At 37.6% G+C, this 18,372-nt stretch overlaps 1 protein-coding gene across 5 annotated transcripts in view; it reads left to right on the top strand.

The window, feature by feature from the left end:
• Positions 1-662: 662 nt before the first annotated feature.
• Positions 663-18,372, top strand: part of sorcs1 (sortilin-related VPS10 domain containing receptor 1) — a 258,319-nt gene continuing 240,609 nt past the window's right edge. For all 5 annotated transcript variants that reach the window (XR_013294726.1, XR_013294727.1, XM_077570250.1 and 2 more), the window contains exon 1: positions 663-1,372. Coding sequence is in view for 3 of the 5 variants with exons in the window: in XM_077570250.1 (XP_077426376.1) it covers positions 782-1,372 (591 nt within the window). In the remaining 2 variants the exon portion in view is untranslated. The remainder of the gene's footprint in view (positions 1,373-18,372) is intronic.

Below are 18,372 nucleotides of genomic sequence, written 5' to 3'. Positions count from 1 at the left end.
TTTAAATTCATCTAGTGTTTTCTTTTTTCAGTATGTCCTGCACCATTTTAAAGGCTCATTCTAATGTCTGCTGTAACAAGCATTTTCTTGTTTCTTCAACATATAAAATTCCCTTTAACTCACAATGTGGCCAAAGTGCGTTTGGATAATCATGGGCTTAATTGTTGTATATACACCTATAGGCTACATAAGGGTAACAATCATGTTTAACGTATTTTGTGTTACATTATATTATACTATACTATATTGAAATGATCATGATGGCTAAATGTTTTATTTCAGTACTGTATACTGTAATTTAAAAAAGTAATTAATTCCAAATTGTAAACACTGGCATAATAATGATATAAGAATATCAATCAGTTTACCTTAAGCAATATGCATTTGCATTATCATTACATGTAGAGAATGAAGAAAACGGAAAAATTAAAGTTTATTCATCATTATCATAATAATAATAATAATAATACAAGCGCAACGGACACAGATCCTTAATTGGAGAACAAGGGTGGATATTGGACAATAACATGGAGAAAGACAGTGGGGACATTAACCTTCTTCAGTGGATCCGCAGCTCCTCCCACCTGCGTGCGAGCCTTCAAATGAGCAAATTCTTCAACTTGGACCAGTTTGACTCCATAGCACTTTTTAGCACACTGCAATTGGGCAACACCACAACTTACGCAGAGCGTTGCACCTTCAACAACCGAGCGGCAATTTACGCATCGAAGAGGCACAGTGCGGGTGCGATACGACAGCATCTTTACCTCTGCTGCCAACAATGGAAAGGGAGATGAAATTTTGTCCAAAGTGGCACGGTGCGCTTTGGTTTGACATTTTGATGATATTCCTGATATTGCAAGGCGCCAACCCTGAGATAACTTGTCGGTCGTGTCATCTTGGAAATACGGTGCTTGCGCGGCAATTGTTGCTGAAATTTGTCACCGGGGAAAGTGTGACAGGATTAAAAGAAGTTGACGACCACAGCGATGAGGCTGGGAGATCTCACGCTGCAGGTGTCGGAACTCCAAGGCTCCGTCGCGTATCTTTCCCCCCTGAAAGCGCTCCAGGAATACGGAATACAAAGACGCTGCGCTCGAATGATCAAGTCGATGAGAACCACTTTTCAATGATCAACATGTCCCAGTATAAAGGCAATGGCGGTGCGAATAGAAGGCGCGGCAGAAGGAGCAGCGATGACCGCAGTGTTGGAAGCAGAGCGATGCGCTCCCAACTGCGCTGGAGCGGCGAAGAGAGGAGAGCGGGCGGCTCCAGACAGGACGAGCTCCAACTTAACAGCTCCACGTTTGCCTTGACCGGGGATTCGTCACACAACCAAGCTATGGTACACTGGTCTGGCCAGAACAGCAGCGTAAGTCATTTCTTCTGTCCACTAAGCATCTGTATTCAGAGTTGGCCCATGCTGGACATCAGGCGGGGCACACGGTATTGATCTTAAGACACGACTGTCTGAAAGTGTGTAAATGTTGCAATTAAATACAACAAAAAAGTATATAATCAGTAATTAAAATGTTTTTATGAGAACAGGGAATTGGTTGTCCATAGCTTAAATTAAATTGGGAAATGGTGTGCCCTCTGACCTGTTTATTGGGGAGAGAGACGTACTGGTACTAGTTTTGCCTAATGAATTTTAAAGGACAAAACATTTAAAAATGAATCCAAAAGGAGATACAAAGTTTAGTTGATCCTGAATGGATTTGTATCCAGCATGTTGAGAATAAAAAAGATTTATAAAGTTGTTATTGGACAGATTGCCACATTCAACATTGATAGCATTACATTTCTGTTCACATTTTCAAAGAACACAAACAAACACTTTATACAATAATAGTCACATTGTTTTGAAATGGGTTGTTATTCAATGAGTCACTTGTTCACGGCCAATACTAAAAGTCAATAGTGCTATCAGAGATAAAAGATGGTTGATATGCTTGTTTTAGGTAAGAAACAAATTTTTGCAAGATACGCCTAATAGGTTAGCAAGCATGCGGCATAACTGTTTGGCTCTTTTTAACATTATGGTTCCTGTAGGATGAATGAAACTGCACCCTGCAAGTGTACGGCAACTCCACAATTCCACACTTTTGTATCAATGTTTTACTCTGCTACACGGACCATTTCTCATCTTAATTCTTAAAGTATCATTTCTAAGTTGAATAAAAAGTCACTGTATAAGAACAACCAAATGACAAAATACTTGTAGTTTAAATATGGAAACACAAATGGAAACATCAGAATATGTACACCTTAGATATCAACTTTATGAATATGACTTTTATTTGTCATATTATTTATTGAGGCAGGAAAAAGTATCAAATGCCATGAGGTTTTTGTGTTATTGTTTTTGTAAAAAAAAAAAAAGAATAGGGTCAACACAAATGGCAACACCATTGCTGGAACCAATTAACCTTAACTCTTTTTATTGGGTAATTGAAAAAAAAAGAGTTGATAAAGCTCTGAAAAGGTGTGATTCATGCAAATAATGCCTTTCATTTCAACTTGATTGTTACTTTGAGAAAAAAATATTTTATAGAGTGCATGTGTTTAAAATCTGCAATCCATTCAACATTTGAGGTCAAACAGATTACTGGTTGGGCATGGCTTTCATATGTCGTAGTCCATGATGCAAAAGCCTAAGGCGCAACAATGCATTTGTCTATATAAAACAAAAACAAAACAAAATCATCAAATCTGAATATGTACATCAGTTATTGTCAATATAAGTAGTGGCTTTTTGTAATTCTCCAAGTTACATAACTCTTTGCAATTTTCTATTATTGTTTGTAACTTTAATTAACAGGGGAAAAAGATTTCCTTGGGGACCTTTAGCAAAGAAAAGAGCAGAGCAGAGCATGGTGTAAATATATTCTTTTGCTGCAGGGCCAATGGTAAGACGCAGCTGCTTTGTTCACAAACGAAATATAATTAGAAATACCTCAGTGTTGAAGGTGACAGGTCATATATAATGAATTACTTGATAATTTGTTTTAAAAAGGTTTAAAAAAAAAACAGTGTTCCAACTTGGCTTCCACTAGTCAGCATCTTTGTTGTGCAAGTGTTCCACACAGATTTGCACCAAAGCTAAAAGTTATACCACCAGCTCTCACATTCCCACTTTCACTCTGACTCAAAATCCAATGTGCACCTTAGTTCCCTGGAATGGTTAAAGTATTTCAGCTCCTAACAATTGACCTTCTATAGGTCGGAAAAATATTTGATTTTGTAATGATTCTCCAATGTGAATCACAATTTTTTGGTTGACGTAAACAATTTAGTAGTATGTAAAGCTGATGCAGCACAAAATCTAAGAGGTTTTTGCAAGCAGAATTTGTCTCCGATCCTCACAACTAGAGACATATCAATAATCGGATGAGTCATCAGACTGCCACAGGCTGTGTAAAGAATAAAGATGAGGTTTTGCTGTTGTTAAAATTAACCTTAAAAATGTGATATTTCATGTTACTATATTCTAAATTAAACAAAATACAACATTATTCAAAATTAAGGGAAAAAACAAACAAATGGTACAGTATGGAGTTGGACACTTTGTTGATCCTGTAGAAAATTTCTGTGCCCTGTAGCAGCCGTCATAGCCTACAAAAGCATGAAAAAGTAACAAGTGAACAGAGTAACCATTAAACGACTAGAAGCAGAAATTGCAAAAAGAAAGGAATGAAAGGGAAATTCAATAAATAGGAAGTACCTTTGAAAGGTCAATTGTATGTGCAATACAAAGTGCAAAGGTAGTACTTGATAATAATGTAAAGGGAATTGGTTCCCCACCATACCACCTCATGGCTTGTGGAAGGAACAATTTTCTTAGTCTATTACATGTGCATAGAGACAGCAGCCTGCCACAGAACGTGCTCCTCTGCCTGATTACTGTCATAGATTGACGTTGTCCAAGATGGACGGCCGTTTATGGTGGGTCCTTTTCTCTGCAAGACATGTTGGTCGTGGGTCAATCAATAGTTAATTGAGGAGGAATCAAGCTAAAAAAACTTCCATCCGCACTCTGGCTAGAAATTTCATCCAGCCCACATCCATCCTCTTGTGTTCTAACGTGTATGGCATGTAAAACGTAACAGTTGAGTGCTTCTTATTGTTGATGTAATTGCCATAATGCATGAATTCTGTGTGTGAGCTGTCCATTGTCGGTGAAGCATTCCCCCCTGAGATTTTTTTAAATGATGGTAATGAAAAAAAACCCATCAGTAATTGGTTGACCATAGCTTGATTCTCATCACATTATTGACTTCATTAGATGGTCTTTTGCTATTTTTCCTGTCATAGGACCATCACATTTTCTTCTGTTCTCAGCTTTTCTAAAACTAAAATACTTGTTTCTGTTCATTAACTCATTCACTGAAGTAACCCCCTTCGCTCCCGGCTGTTTTACTGGATTTTGCACGGCCCACATAATATTGTGTTCTATTGCTATAAAAACATGGTATGTACCAAAAGAAAGATTAGTATCTCTTCTTTCATCAGGAAAAATTATATATTTGTGTCTGTTTCAGTTTTGCAGCAATTAGTATTAGAATATAGCTAAGTTAACTCATTATTCATAAACCTGTTGCAAACAATGGGGAAAAGAGGTTGTTGCAACATGGCCCTGGCTGATCTCTTATACTCTGCTGCTGCCTGCTGGCCATTTTTTGTAATAATTACCATTGCTTTAAGGGACCTCTTCAGGTCAGAGGCTGCATCAAAACCTTCTGTATGCTATAACGGGAGTGAAGGACAACGTATTAAAAAACGTATTATACTATCCAGTGATGTGCAGTGAGCTCTAGGTCTGGGTAGGCAGGCAGTCGCAAATTGTGACGCACACACCAATTACAAATTTGTGTGTCGGCAGGCGAGTGTACAACGTACCCTAGGGTGACCATATTTTCATTTCCAAAAAAAGAGGACACTCAGCCTGACCTCGAGATACTTAATACTCAGACACAAGATGCCATACATTCAAACTATTTTAACATATGCCTCCTCTGTATGGGTAGAAAATAAAACAAAAAACATTACTCTCTTTTGAAGTCTTAAATGTTTTGTTCCTCAATCTTTTTTACATTTTTTTTTTTTTACTTCGCTTCGTACCCATCGCCTCCGGTGCTGCAGCTCAACACTTGCCACTCAGCTAAAGTTTTGGGCCACGGTCAGCCAGTGCGCAGTCTGACAGCCAAGGTAAACGTTGCAGTCCACTCTGCCTCCTGTTTGCCGCACAACAAAATACGGACAATTTCAAACCCGCCCGGACATAATGTAATAAAGTGAATTTCTCCCTTTAAGCTAGCAATAGCAATGCCAAACACCATGCAAAGTGAAACAGCCAGTTAATCGAAGCACATCCACAAAGCCAATCTTTCCTTTTGTGCCATTCTTTGTGAAAAGTACGAATGATTCTTTGTCCCTTACTTTGCTGAAGATCCCGTAGCTAAGGCGTTGGTCTCCCATCCTTGAAAATATGGCGTTTCCATCAAAATAAAGGCGTGGAAATAGTTTTATATTCTCCAGAGTGGTGTCATCTTACCGCTTTGCTGTGCACTAAGTGTTTTGTTTAAGTTTTGAATTCACGAATGCACTCTGCGAACGTACGTTCGCATAGGAATAATACAGCGACGTAAAAAGGCTGCGTAGCGATCTTCCTATTTGCGTAAAGGACTTTTCTACTGGGAAACTGACTACGCATGCACGAACACACATTTCTACGCGGACAGGGCTGAGAAAAGCACAGTAGCGGTGTGCCTTCAGGAGGATAATTTTTGCAGCATTTTTGCCTGCAGGCCAGACGAAGTAATGAGTAATTTTTAATTGAGGTATGGAAATCACCAAATGTTGTCACTTTTAAACATATTGGTAGCGTAGGCTTTCTGAAATGAAATAAATAATTAAAATAAATAGAAAAAGCCAAACAGTTTCAACATTCATTTCAGCCTGGGGTGGGCAGTGCCTACCTTGCCTATCCTGATCGCACGTCACTGATACTATCAGTATTTGTTTGTCAGTATTAGTTTACTCTCGTATTTGTATACATTCCCTTGTTTTGCAGATAGCTATCAGTTCTCCAAATGAAAGGAAAACATACACAAACAAATATAACAACATAAAACAGTTCTCACAGGCATACATTCTCCATGCTCTCTTGGCTAAGGTTTATGTATGAAAAAGTTCTGATGTTTTTTTCATTTAGTGGATGCGGTGAAAGTAACAGTATGCTCAATCGATTGAATTTTACGGTATGCATGATGGTCCCCATGTGTACGTAGCGTCCTAGCTATCGATTAAACAGTAATGTGGTGAAGTGTAATAAACGAAGGGTACATCAATGTCCTGTTGTCCTGGCAGAATTAAAATTTCAGAATTTTACAAGTATGAATTTAAGCGACATTAGCAATATTGAGCACATTTACGGCCTTAACATCTCGCGTTATTACAGAATAATATGTAGTACTTTGACAGAATTATACAGAGATTCTGTATCAAATTTTAACAGCATATCAGTTCATCAAAGAAAAAAAACTGATGACTGACAAATTCGGAGGGGTAATAAATAGGGTGCTACTGTTGCACCTCACACTTACTGTTCTTTTACATAAATTGTTGTACAAGCTAATGTGAGAAGCTTACGTGCAGGCTTCATCTTCACTCAGTGCTCCTTTTTGTCAAACATCACACGCATCAAATTCATAACACTAGTCACAACAATTCAAATCAACATCCTTTGGGTGGAAAAAAGCTGCTCAATATGATGTTAGATGCTCATATCAAGCAAATGGGACTGAATAAAATATGATCCTACACAACAAAACTACTAAACAGCTGTAAGCATGACTTAACAGAAACAAGAGTCATGTACAGCATCTGCAAGTGATCGCTAACTTTTATGACACTGAAACACTTAACAATGCTGGAATAAATTGGTCGGACATTGCCTGACTCATTTATGCTCCAAATGTGAGTCTCTTATCACACTAATCTGGATATTTTTTTCTCTTTTTTCTTCTTACCAACGTCGTTAATTGAGAATAAATGTCACAAAAAGTTAAATGAAAAAACAGAACACACAGGAAGTGCTCTTTGTGCTATGGTATTGTTGCGGCGACTGACTCATTCATATGTTATTGCTATTTTAACTCTACCGTATAACAAATGTCGGATTAGACGAGCTTGTTGAAAGAGGTAGCATTGAAAAAGAACATACTTTCTATGGGATTTGTGTCATATTGTACTGATGGCTTTAAGGTGTGTAGCCTACTGGGACAATATTACAGTGCCATTATCTGTCCATACAATAAGCATTGCCCTTTAATGAATTAATTTGCTCCCAAAAATGTATTTATATGTTTTTTTATTTTTTCAAATTCAAGACCATAAGAAGGCTTTGATGTAGCCTCTGAACAAAGAGAACGATTAAAGAAATGATAGTTATTACTAAGGGGCCAGCAGGTGGCAACAGAGTATAAGAGATCAACCAGGGCCATGTTGCAACAAACTCTTTTCCCCAGTGTTTTAAACAGATTTGTGAATAATGATGAAACATAGCTATATTATAATGCTAATTGCTGAAAAACAGAAACAAATAGAAATATAATTTTGTTCCTGATGAAAGAAGAGACTCCAATCTTTCTTTTGATAGGTTCCATGTTTTTATAGCAATAGAACACAATATTCTGTGGGCCTTGCAAAATCGGTCAAAATCCAGTAAAACAGCCGGGAGCGAAGCGGCTTGCATCAGTGAAAATGACTGTGAGTGAATGAGTTAAAGTCAGTGGTATACAGTAGTGTGGTTAAAAATAAAAAATAGTAATGAAATACAGTATATTGTATTTGGAGCCTGAAAACCAGATATAGGGTCACATGCCCATGTTTTTATATAGTTGGAAAAAGGCAACTCATCCGGAGGACCAAGTCACTGTGTGCTGTCTTAGCTACGCTTTAAAAAATAAATAAAAATAATAACATTATGGGCTCTATTTTCACGCCCACTGCAAGTGTAGCATGAGGCGTGATCTAATCTTTGTATGGAGGCGGGCTAGACGAAGTCTTGGCATTTTTTGGGCATTAGTGCAAGTCGGCACAGCATGGCACATTTAATAAAGGGAGTTGCGTCGCTGTGGGTGTGAACACAGCCATCTTGATTTGCCGGCAATTGAAGTGGCACCTCTTGTTCCCCTTAACCCCTGGGCCTTATTATAGTTTGATTGAATTCTTGTAATTTTTGCCAAAATCTGGCATTTCCTTTGAAGTGTGATAACTTAGTCATTTATGAATATTGTTTTCACTTTCAACCGCTCAAAATGTTCACTGGCATCAGACCTATCTATTCATATATAGTTTAAAAAAAAGAAGAAGTTTTTTTTAATGTCCTCTATGGACAATAATAGCAGCAAAATTAACTATGCTGTATAAAGGAAAAAATAAAGGTCTAATTTGAATATTTCATATGACATATTTAGAGGCTTGAATAAGTCCATAAGTCATAACAATATAATTTTTTTATGCATGCCCAGTTTTTCACAATGGCATTTTTCTGAATAGCACAAAACTCTTGTAATTTTGCCAAAATCTGGCATTTCCTTTGAAGTGAGATAACTTAGTCATTTATGAATATTTTTTCACTTTCAACCGCTCAAAATGTTCAGTGGCATCAGACCTATCTATACATATATAGTTTTTATTAAAAAATTTTTTTTTTAAATGCCCCCTATGGACAGTAATAGCAGTATTATGCTAATAGCAAGACTAACTATGCTGTATATATATATAAAATAAAAGACTAATTTGAATATTTCATATGACATAGTTAGAGGCTCAAACAAGGTCATAAGTCATAACAATAGAATTTTTTTATGCATGCCCAGTTTTTACACAATGCCATTTTTCAAAACTCTTGTAATTTTGCCAAAATCAGGCATTTCCTTTGAAGTGAGATAACTTAGTCATTTATGAATATTTTTTTCACTTTCAACCACTCAAAATGTTCAGTGGCATCAGACCTATCTATACATATATAGTTTTTATTTAATTTAATTTTTTTTAATGCCCCCTATGGACAATAATAGCAGTATTATGCTAATAGCAAGGCTAACTATTGTGTGTATATATATATAAAATAAAAGACTAATTTGAATATTTCATATGACATATTTAGAGGCTTGAATAAGTCCATAAGTCATAACAATATAATTTTTTCTGCATGCCCAGTTTTCACACAATGGCAGTTTTCCGAATAGCACAAAACTCTTGTAATTTTGCCAAAATCCGGCATTTCCTTTGAAGTGAGATAACTTAGTCATTTATGAATATTTTTTTCACTTTCAACCACTCAAAATGTTCAGTGGCATCAGACCTATCTACACATATATAGTTTTTATTTATTTATTTTTTTTTTAAAAAATGGACAACAATAGCAGTATTATGCTAAGAGCAAGACTAACTATGGTGTATATATATATAAAATAAAATAATAATTTATATATTTCATATGACATAGTTAGAGGCTCAAACAAGTCCATAAGTCATAACAATATAATTTTTTTATGCATGCATTTTGTATTCATTTATTAGCCTTTGGCGCCATCTAGTGGATTTTCAATTGCGGAAAAATAAACAGATTTGCATGAGTCCTGCAGTAGGTTGATGCAGGATTTAAAAGTAACTGCAAGCAGACCTTTAAGGGCAGATGATATCAAGTTGGCTAGGGAGATCACAGCTCTGTTAAACTTATGATTGTCTTACACTGTGATCATTTGTGTCTGTGTGACCCAAGCCCGCCTTCCATAGTTGTGCCATGGTTAACTGGGATTTGAATAATATATAATAAAGATTATGATAATGATACTGAAGTATTCAATAAATTAATTTCTGCAATGATTCAGAGGGTTCGATGCACACTGTTGTCATATTTATGAGCCAGCTGCTCCAAAACTTTGACTCGGTTCCAGCAGGTGCAAAGTTAAGAAGAATTTCTGCCACCAAACTGTCAAACGCACTGGGCAGACACATGTCAAAGATTCACCCTGTGAACAACGGACTGCCAGGCATGGCACAGAGTAGAGGCTAGGGGTGCCCAACCTTTTTTGACCCAAGATCTACTTTTCAAGTCGCCAAGCTCCCAAGATCTACCACTTCAGCGCCAACATCGCAAACTCACATCTTTTCCAGCCTGCTGTAACTAACTTCACAACACTTTTTCATGTTTTCACAAACCACTAGACATCAGATCACACTCTTCTCATCTCACACTTGCAACACACATTTGGCAAACAAAACAGGCTTGCATTTTGAACAATAACCATAACCAACCTTAATATGAAACAAGCTGGAAAACTGGAAAAAACAGATACAAGACAAGTGTATCGCTGAGTTTTAAAAAAGGAAATCACTTCCTACCTTAGTGGGAGACCGGATATTGGGAGGATGCAGCTAGCTTCTCCTAATCAGGAGTATAGGTGCTGGTTGCAAGGCATAGGCAGGCAACAAAGTAGTAATCAGTCATTGAGGCATTGAAGAGAGGCCGCTTTGTCTCACCAACAAATCCCATGAAAGCATTAAAAATATATTCACCTCTGGTGTGTCTTTTTAATGGCAAAATAATGAGTAGCTCTTCCTTGATGCTCATGTCTTTGAAAAGCATCCTGATGAAAACACGTAATCCGTCATATCGGTCGACTCGTCAAATTGGAGGGAAAAGCACACACACCTGTCAATATCCTTACTCAGCTGCACCTGTGCATCCACGGCCATTTCTTCACATTGCCTAATAGTGTTGTTGCTGGAAAGTTGCACTTGGTTAATGGCCTTTAAAATTTCATATTTATTTTTAAAGTCATCAAAAAGGTTATCCGCCGCTTCGAGAATGGTTTCCTTCACAATATCCCCGTCTCTAAATGGCTTCTTGTGTTTAGCAAGAACATAACTTAGATAGGAAGCAATAGTTGCGGGTTTAGCCTTGGCCGTCGGTTCGGTGAAAATTGCTTGCTGTGCTGTAGGGGTGTGAATTGCCTAGTTAGTACCTGGCAATTCTATTCGTATCATAGGTCACGATTCGATTCGATTAATGCCGATAAGAATCTATAAATTGATTTTTTTTTACTCAAATTTAGAAAATACTAATCAGCAAACTTGTACATGTACACTGTAAGATTTGTATGAAAATTTATTTATTTATCTGAAAATTCAGGCTTATAACTGAGCCACTGCATTTATCAAACAGGTTGCAGTCTGTTTCATGTTTGAACAGCACTGAAATAAAATATTAAGGCTTAATGTTCCATTAATATAACATTCTTCCATGCTTAATGTTTTAATCCTAACCCTAAGTAAGACGTTTTGTTGAATATTTCCATAAAAAATGTATGTTTAAAAATCGATTTGGCCGCATATCGAATCGATTCGAGAATTGCGCACTGTAATATCGCGATATATTGCCAAATCGATTTTTTCTAACACCCCTACTGTGCTGCGTAATGCGTTTTTTGCCGGTGCGTCCTTCTCATATGTCCCGTGTAGAATTTTTAAGTGCCGCACCACATTTCCTTTCTTTGCCAACACCGCTGTTCCCTTGCAGATTAAACAGGCGGATTTGGAATTATAATAAACAAAAAAATAATCTTCCTCCCACTTTGGGTTTTGGCTCGTTTTTCCACCATTTTACTGTGTACTGTAAGTGCTGTGTTGCGCTCTGCAGCTGCTAGCTGCTAATTATTGCTGAATTAAAGGTGACCTAATATTTTTTTTCCAATTTGTAATACTTTTTGGAGTGAATGTGTATTACGGCGCGCAGGGGCAGTTATTACAAAAAAATAAATATTAATAAAAATAATATAATAACACAAGCAAATTCTCACCCCATTTACGCAAAAACTCACCGCAGCAGACTTTATGAATGAGGAAATGTGGCTGAAAGGAGGCGGGGAGAGAGAAAACCTGCAACCGACCAGGTTTGGTTCATGGAACATGTTACTATGTTAACTGACCGAGAGCTTAAATAACCTCTTTTTAAAAAACAGGCTAGAGTTACCTCTTTTTCTCTGGCTTCAATTACCGCCCTTTCTGAAACAGAAAACACATAGTTTCCCATATTTCAGGGTTTCTTGACCCAGAGTTGTCACTAAACCTGCTTTGTGAAATACACCCCTCTAGCACAAAGAGATCAACCAAATTCCCAAACAGGCGTTTGAGCGCAGCTGCGCTATACTGTACCGTATGTGAAAATAGACTCCACAATTCAGTATTACATAGTTCTCAGTCTTTGCATACATTTTCCGCTATCAACTTCTAAAAATGTAACCCTAACCCTTTGTAAAATAGTCCATATATTTTCTGGCTCTGGATGCCCTTATATGGCAAACATAGTATTTGATCTAAACCTGTATCACATAGCAATTAATTTTCAGATATGTGTTGCTGTCATAAATTATCATGCTTCAAAGAAAATCTATCAAAAATCCCAATAAAAAACAATGTTCAAATGCTTTCCCAAGTTATACTTACTTCTTTGTACGCTGCACAAGGCTGTACGTTGTTGAATTTGCCTGTTTGTGTGAAGTAAAGAGGGTAGAAGGACAGACTTGCAACTACTGTTCATCACTAGGCGCCATCAACTAAAATGTAAAATCAATATTTGTTTTTTTTTTTTTTTTGCTTCACAGTTATTGTGATGGAGGTTCGCGAAACATCCTGAATGTAAAAATTAAAACTTTAATGCTTGAGCTTTTGTGGTGCAAACAGATTTGGAAATGCATTACTGCATTAGGGATCCAAATCATCACTATTAGTTTGAATTGTTAATGAATTGGTAATGAAAAATGTGGCTCTAAAGGATGTTGCATGATCCATCCCATGTTGCTATTTTTTTTTTACTGGCGTCACGCCAAAACCTTGTACTTAAAAAAAAATTGTCACTTTTCAGATGATCACAAAAATTGCATGTTTGTTCAACCATTAACATTACATCCTTAACTCCTTCACTCCCAGCCATTTTCATTGAAGCAACCCCTTTCGCTCTTGGCTGTTTTACTGGATTTTGACTGATTTTGCAAGATCCACTGAATATTCTGTTCTATTGCTAAAAAAACATGGAACCTACCAAAATAAATATTAGAGTCTCTTCTTTTCATCAGGAAAAAAAGTATTTGTATCTGTTTCTGTTTTGTAGCAATTAGCATTAGAATATAGCTAAGTTTCATCATTATTCACAAACCTGTTGGAAACACTGGGGAAAAGAGCTTGTTGCAACATGGCCCTGGCTGATATCTTATACTCTGCTGCCACCTGCTGGCCATTATTTATAATAACTACCATTGCTTTAAGCGACCTTTTCATGTCAGAAGCTGTTTCAAAGCTTTCTGTATGCTCTAGTATTAAAAAAAAAACAACATAAAAAACGTATAAATATGTTTTGGGGAATGCAGGACAAAGTATTAAAAAACATATTTATACGTTTTTGTATTTGAATGAGTTAAAGAGACTAAGCCATTTTAAACACATTAGTTTGGTAAATAATTTGTAAAAATGACACCCACATATGTAGAATGACCAATAGTATAGATTATTTTTAATGAATTTTACCAAATTGTGACTCATCTGGTTTTGGCCCGACGCTAGTGATATTTGGGATTTGTGACTAACAATATTAACGAGCAGATTCCATGAAATACATCCATTTGATTGCTTGTACTTTTTAGATTGACAGAATGAAAGGCAAGTGTTTCAAGAAACACCTTCAAATTAGCACATGCTTTTAGTAGCCTACGCTCATTGACCTATTGTTCATTTGAAAGCATAAAACAACTTTTAAAGGGGAGGAGAATTTACTTAAGTACTTCCATGCAAAACATTTGGGTCTGTCGAGATTGCCTGTGTAAAAGAAACAAAAAACAATTGAAATATTTTGTTAGCTGCTTATTTGCAAAAAAATTTTTTGCGCGTGCTCCTCATGCACAGATCCGCTATACTAATAGACATTGTAGAGCCAAGCAGCTTGCATCACTTGCACTGAGTATATGCATTCCACAAAATAGAATATTATTTTGCAATCAAAAGTATTCGTAAATGCTGCATTAGCTGATTTTATAGAATTAAACCAGTTCATCGTTAGAGGTGTCATCGAATAACATTTTTTTTAGCGTCAAAGTCACTGTTTTGCTTGATATGTTTCATTGATGGGCAAGTACCGATACCAGGTATTAATTAGTTAATGCTTTAACTTTGACAACACTATTCATTTTATTTATCTTTTTTTTGAAATTCATTTTAGTGTGTGCTTTATGCAAAATAATTTTTATGAGCAAATTTAAAAAATATAATTGCCATTAATTGTATAGGTCTTTAAAAAAAAAAAATCTGTCATTGTTTTTTTGAAAATTTTATGCAAGTAGGCCCTACTAATGATATTGGCACTTGGTATCGTTATTGGTGAGTACTGAAGATTTGAGTATCGGTAATGCTCTAAAAAAAGTGATAATGGACATCCCTAATATGTTTGTTTACAAACATGTATGTTTGTTTTGAAAAAGTGGTTGAATTTATTGAAACCTACATATGTTCCACTACTAATTACTAGTGAACGGAAAGCGGTAGAATCAAACTTTTTTTTTTCTTCTCGTGAAAGAAGTCTATTCATTTGGTAGATTCAATGTAAAAATCATAGTACAAACTATTCTGTGGGTCTTGAAAAATCGCTGGCAATCTCATTTTTTGATCAGATCAAATGGCTGGCATTGAATGAGTTAAGTTCTGGTAACATCAATTTCTTACCAGTCTCACTCTTTCTCTGCACACTTCTCCATCCTTTTGGTCCTTCTAGTAGGTGGTAAATTGTTTGTTGGAAGCAGAGATAGCCTGGAGGTCAGGCAGGAACAGCTCCAAAACATTTATCAGCAAACAAAAAAAGCAGAGGTAAATTCACAATATTTGACACACACAATGTTTCAGGGACACGAGAAACAGCATGTCACTGGACCACTGATTAGGGCCCAACAGAGTGCGGTAAACAAAAAGTAGAGAATAAGGGCACATGTCCACACATATTCAGATCTTTTTGACAACATATTTTACTAGCTTTAGGATAACACAGCTATACATCTGCGTACAGCAGGTTTTCTTTTTCTTTTTTGTCTCTGTCAAATGAAAGTGGTTTTGTTGGCTCTCAAGCACATTTTGTCCAATCAGACTGCTAAAAAGCAACATCAGCAGAATCAGTAGTTCATTCTGACGCCTCCATTCTTAGATGTTGAGTATGTTAAATCAACACTGTTCTATACTGACCTCGGGAGATAATTGATGTACTGTGTAGTGAAACTCTACCTATTTGCCATTCGTCACTCAATAATTCACTTATTCACAGACTTCTTAACCCCTAGGCGTTATTGTGACCATTTTTTTGGCTTTTTGTTGGTTCTGACCAAGCCATTTCAAAATAAAATACTGCCCACGGGTTTCAAAGGGGACCTGACAAGAGGTTTGAGGTTTTTGATCATAATATGAATCCCCCACCCCTCCAACTAAATCCCCAAAGTTGCGAGGAAAACGACTCATGTTTCCCTTGAGTATGGCACTTCATGTCAACACAGCTCAAACAGCACTCTCAAACAGGCTGTTTGAGCAGATCGGTTTTAAGGCCTAGATACACCAATCTGACGTCGGCCAAATGTGACCGACGCCTACCCCCTGTGGCGTCGGTCCAGATGTTGGCACGTAGCGTAGAAAAATGACGTAAATACACACCGCACCGTAGCTTCAACGCTTGCGCGAGAAGTAATTCCCCTCCATACCATCGGCGGCGGTAGTCGTTATTCCTAAGCGCAACCGGAAACCTCTTTTCGGTGGCGGGATATAGAAATTTAACAAAATGCACAGCGCTTACTTTTACTAATTACAAACAGTTATTATGCTTATCAAGGATGAAAGTATATCCTACCTGCTATATCCAGTCGCGTCCCCATGTCATGCCATAGTTTGGCTTCCATGCCTTTGTCGGCATACCTTTTCACGTTAATATTGTACAGTCTTGCAAGAACGCCACCAGCAAACATTGGTTGGGATGTCACCCTTTTATTTATCTTAACAAACGCTACGGTTAACCATAGCCGACGCCGGAAAATAAAATACAACTCACGAGTGGCTAGTAGAAAAGCCAAGTACACACGCAACAAACCCGCACGTAACGTCCCCCCCTCCTGCAAGACTTGTGTTTCGTTTACTAACAGTCGGACATAAGAGTGCTAAACAGAAATGGCAAAACCGGAACACACAACACACTTAGTTACAATTCTCTTCTTGCTGATTCGCTATCTAACAGACAATCACAGTGATCAAATGCCCTGACGCCCGACGCCGATTCAACACGTGGAATTTCCTGGAAACGCATTCCAACGTATTACAACTCGATCCGACTTTACGACAATAATTTATGCACTGTTTAGACGGTGCCTGTCGTCGGCCCAACGCTGTCCGACTCCCGATTTCGGATTGGTGTATCTAGGCCTTTATACGTCACTAACTCCACCTTTTTCGGTTTTATACATCACTAGCTCAACGCAAACTTCACCCTCACAATTTGCAACCCCTCCCCCCACCTTTATTTTAATACTCGCGGAAGCTGGTTGGCACTGCCAGCAGTGGACCTTTACTAAAGAGCGGGGACTGGCTGCTTTCTGCACGTGGGGGCTACTCGGTAGAGAGGCAGGTCTCTGCCCGCCGACTTGCGGAAGCAGTGAAGCAGGCCCTGCGCAGCCATCAGGGGACCTTTGCGAGAGAGAGCCGGGACCGGCTGGTCTCACCGCCGGACCTCCACTTCTTCTCTCACGAAGGTCCACCGCTGCCCGACCAGGGCCTGCCTTGGTGCCAAGCAGCTTCTGCGAGCTGGCAGGCTCCATGGAAGGACAGCTGTGTGGGAAGCGGCAACCGAGTTTGCCGATGCACACACTTCCTGCTTTCTGGGTAGACTCCATCTGTCATGTAAGTGCTCCTTGAAAAAGGACAGGTGAAGACATCTGGAGAGTCAGAACTTGCCACATGTGCTAATGTCAGAACAAATTTACTTCAACCTTGTCATTACCAAGTTAAATTAGCATGTATTCCTCAGGTGAAGCTTTGATCGTCCGAGCCACAGCTTGGAAGTTATCAAAGTCAATCAGGAAGTAAAATTAAGATGTTGACACGTTATCGCTTTGGATCATATTTAGAAACTTTTCATGTGCTACCACAGCTCAGAAATCTGAATTAAATGTCACATTTTCATCTGTAGTATATGATAATTATATTGTAGAAGTTGTTCAACTCTAAAAAAAAGTCATTAAAAAATAGTTTAATCCATGTCGACAAATCTGAAGTTTGGGATAAACTGTTGAGGTGTCTCACCTATAAACGCTGCACATGGACAAAAAACGGGGTATGAGAGATGGATACGCAAATTCCTACGCAAAGTATGTGACATATTTAAAAAAGAAGAACGACGGGTCAAAAGTCTTGCAAAATGTACGGAGCTTTAACCCACGCACATTTCAGAGACAATGAAACCTAGTGATGTAGTTAGTGAGGAATAACAATGCCTCTCATACATCCAGTTTCACTTATAAGACCTTAATCAATCATTTATTCATTCTCTGAACTGCTTATCGCTCAAAATGTATTTACGTGAAACTGGTGCGTGTTGTGAAATAGTGTTTGTATTTACCCTAAACAATCAAACATTCGATTTTTATTTATTTATTTACTTATTTATTTTTAAATCAAACATTCTATTGTGCAATTGTAATGGGCACTACTTTTTGTTGGTGTAGGATGCCACACTGTGTGTCACCCTAGCGGCGTGATATTATATTGTACTGTGACACCTGCTGAGTAAAGAAAAGTGCAGAAATTAAAAAATTGGTCATATTTCTACAGGTTAATTAAAGTGATAAACATAACAAATAGATTGTGGGGCGCTGCCCTTGAAAACAGTGCCAAATCAGCTCATTGCACAGCATATTGCACCCCTGATTAGGCTACAACTAAATCCTGCAAGCAAAAAGCATTCCAGTTGAGTGTGTGAGCTCAGTGATGATCACTGTGTAAGGGTTGGTAGCCACTCCATATACTGTATTTACCTCACTGCATGCTTGAGTGGTTCATTGTGGAGGTGGGTGATTGGAGGGTGTGAATGAGTGGGCCGATGAGTGATTCAGCAAACAGTATTGTTGTGAAAATTCAGGAGAGATGATCAATTATATAATTTCAACAGATGCTGGCAGTGACTCAAGTATAGTCAATATACAGTTGAGTGGAATACACAAACACAAGGATGATTTTGTAAAAAAAAAAAGTATTAAAAAATAACAGCGAAATATGTTTAAACAAAAG

This window comes from Vanacampus margaritifer, chromosome 7, assembly GCF_051991255.1.
Source record: "Vanacampus margaritifer isolate UIUO_Vmar chromosome 7, RoL_Vmar_1.0, whole genome shotgun sequence".
Classification (NCBI taxonomy): Eukaryota; Metazoa; Chordata; class Actinopteri; order Syngnathiformes; family Syngnathidae; genus Vanacampus; species Vanacampus margaritifer.
Note: the sequence above shows the minus strand (reverse complement) of the source record. Positions and strands in the feature narration are given on the sequence as shown.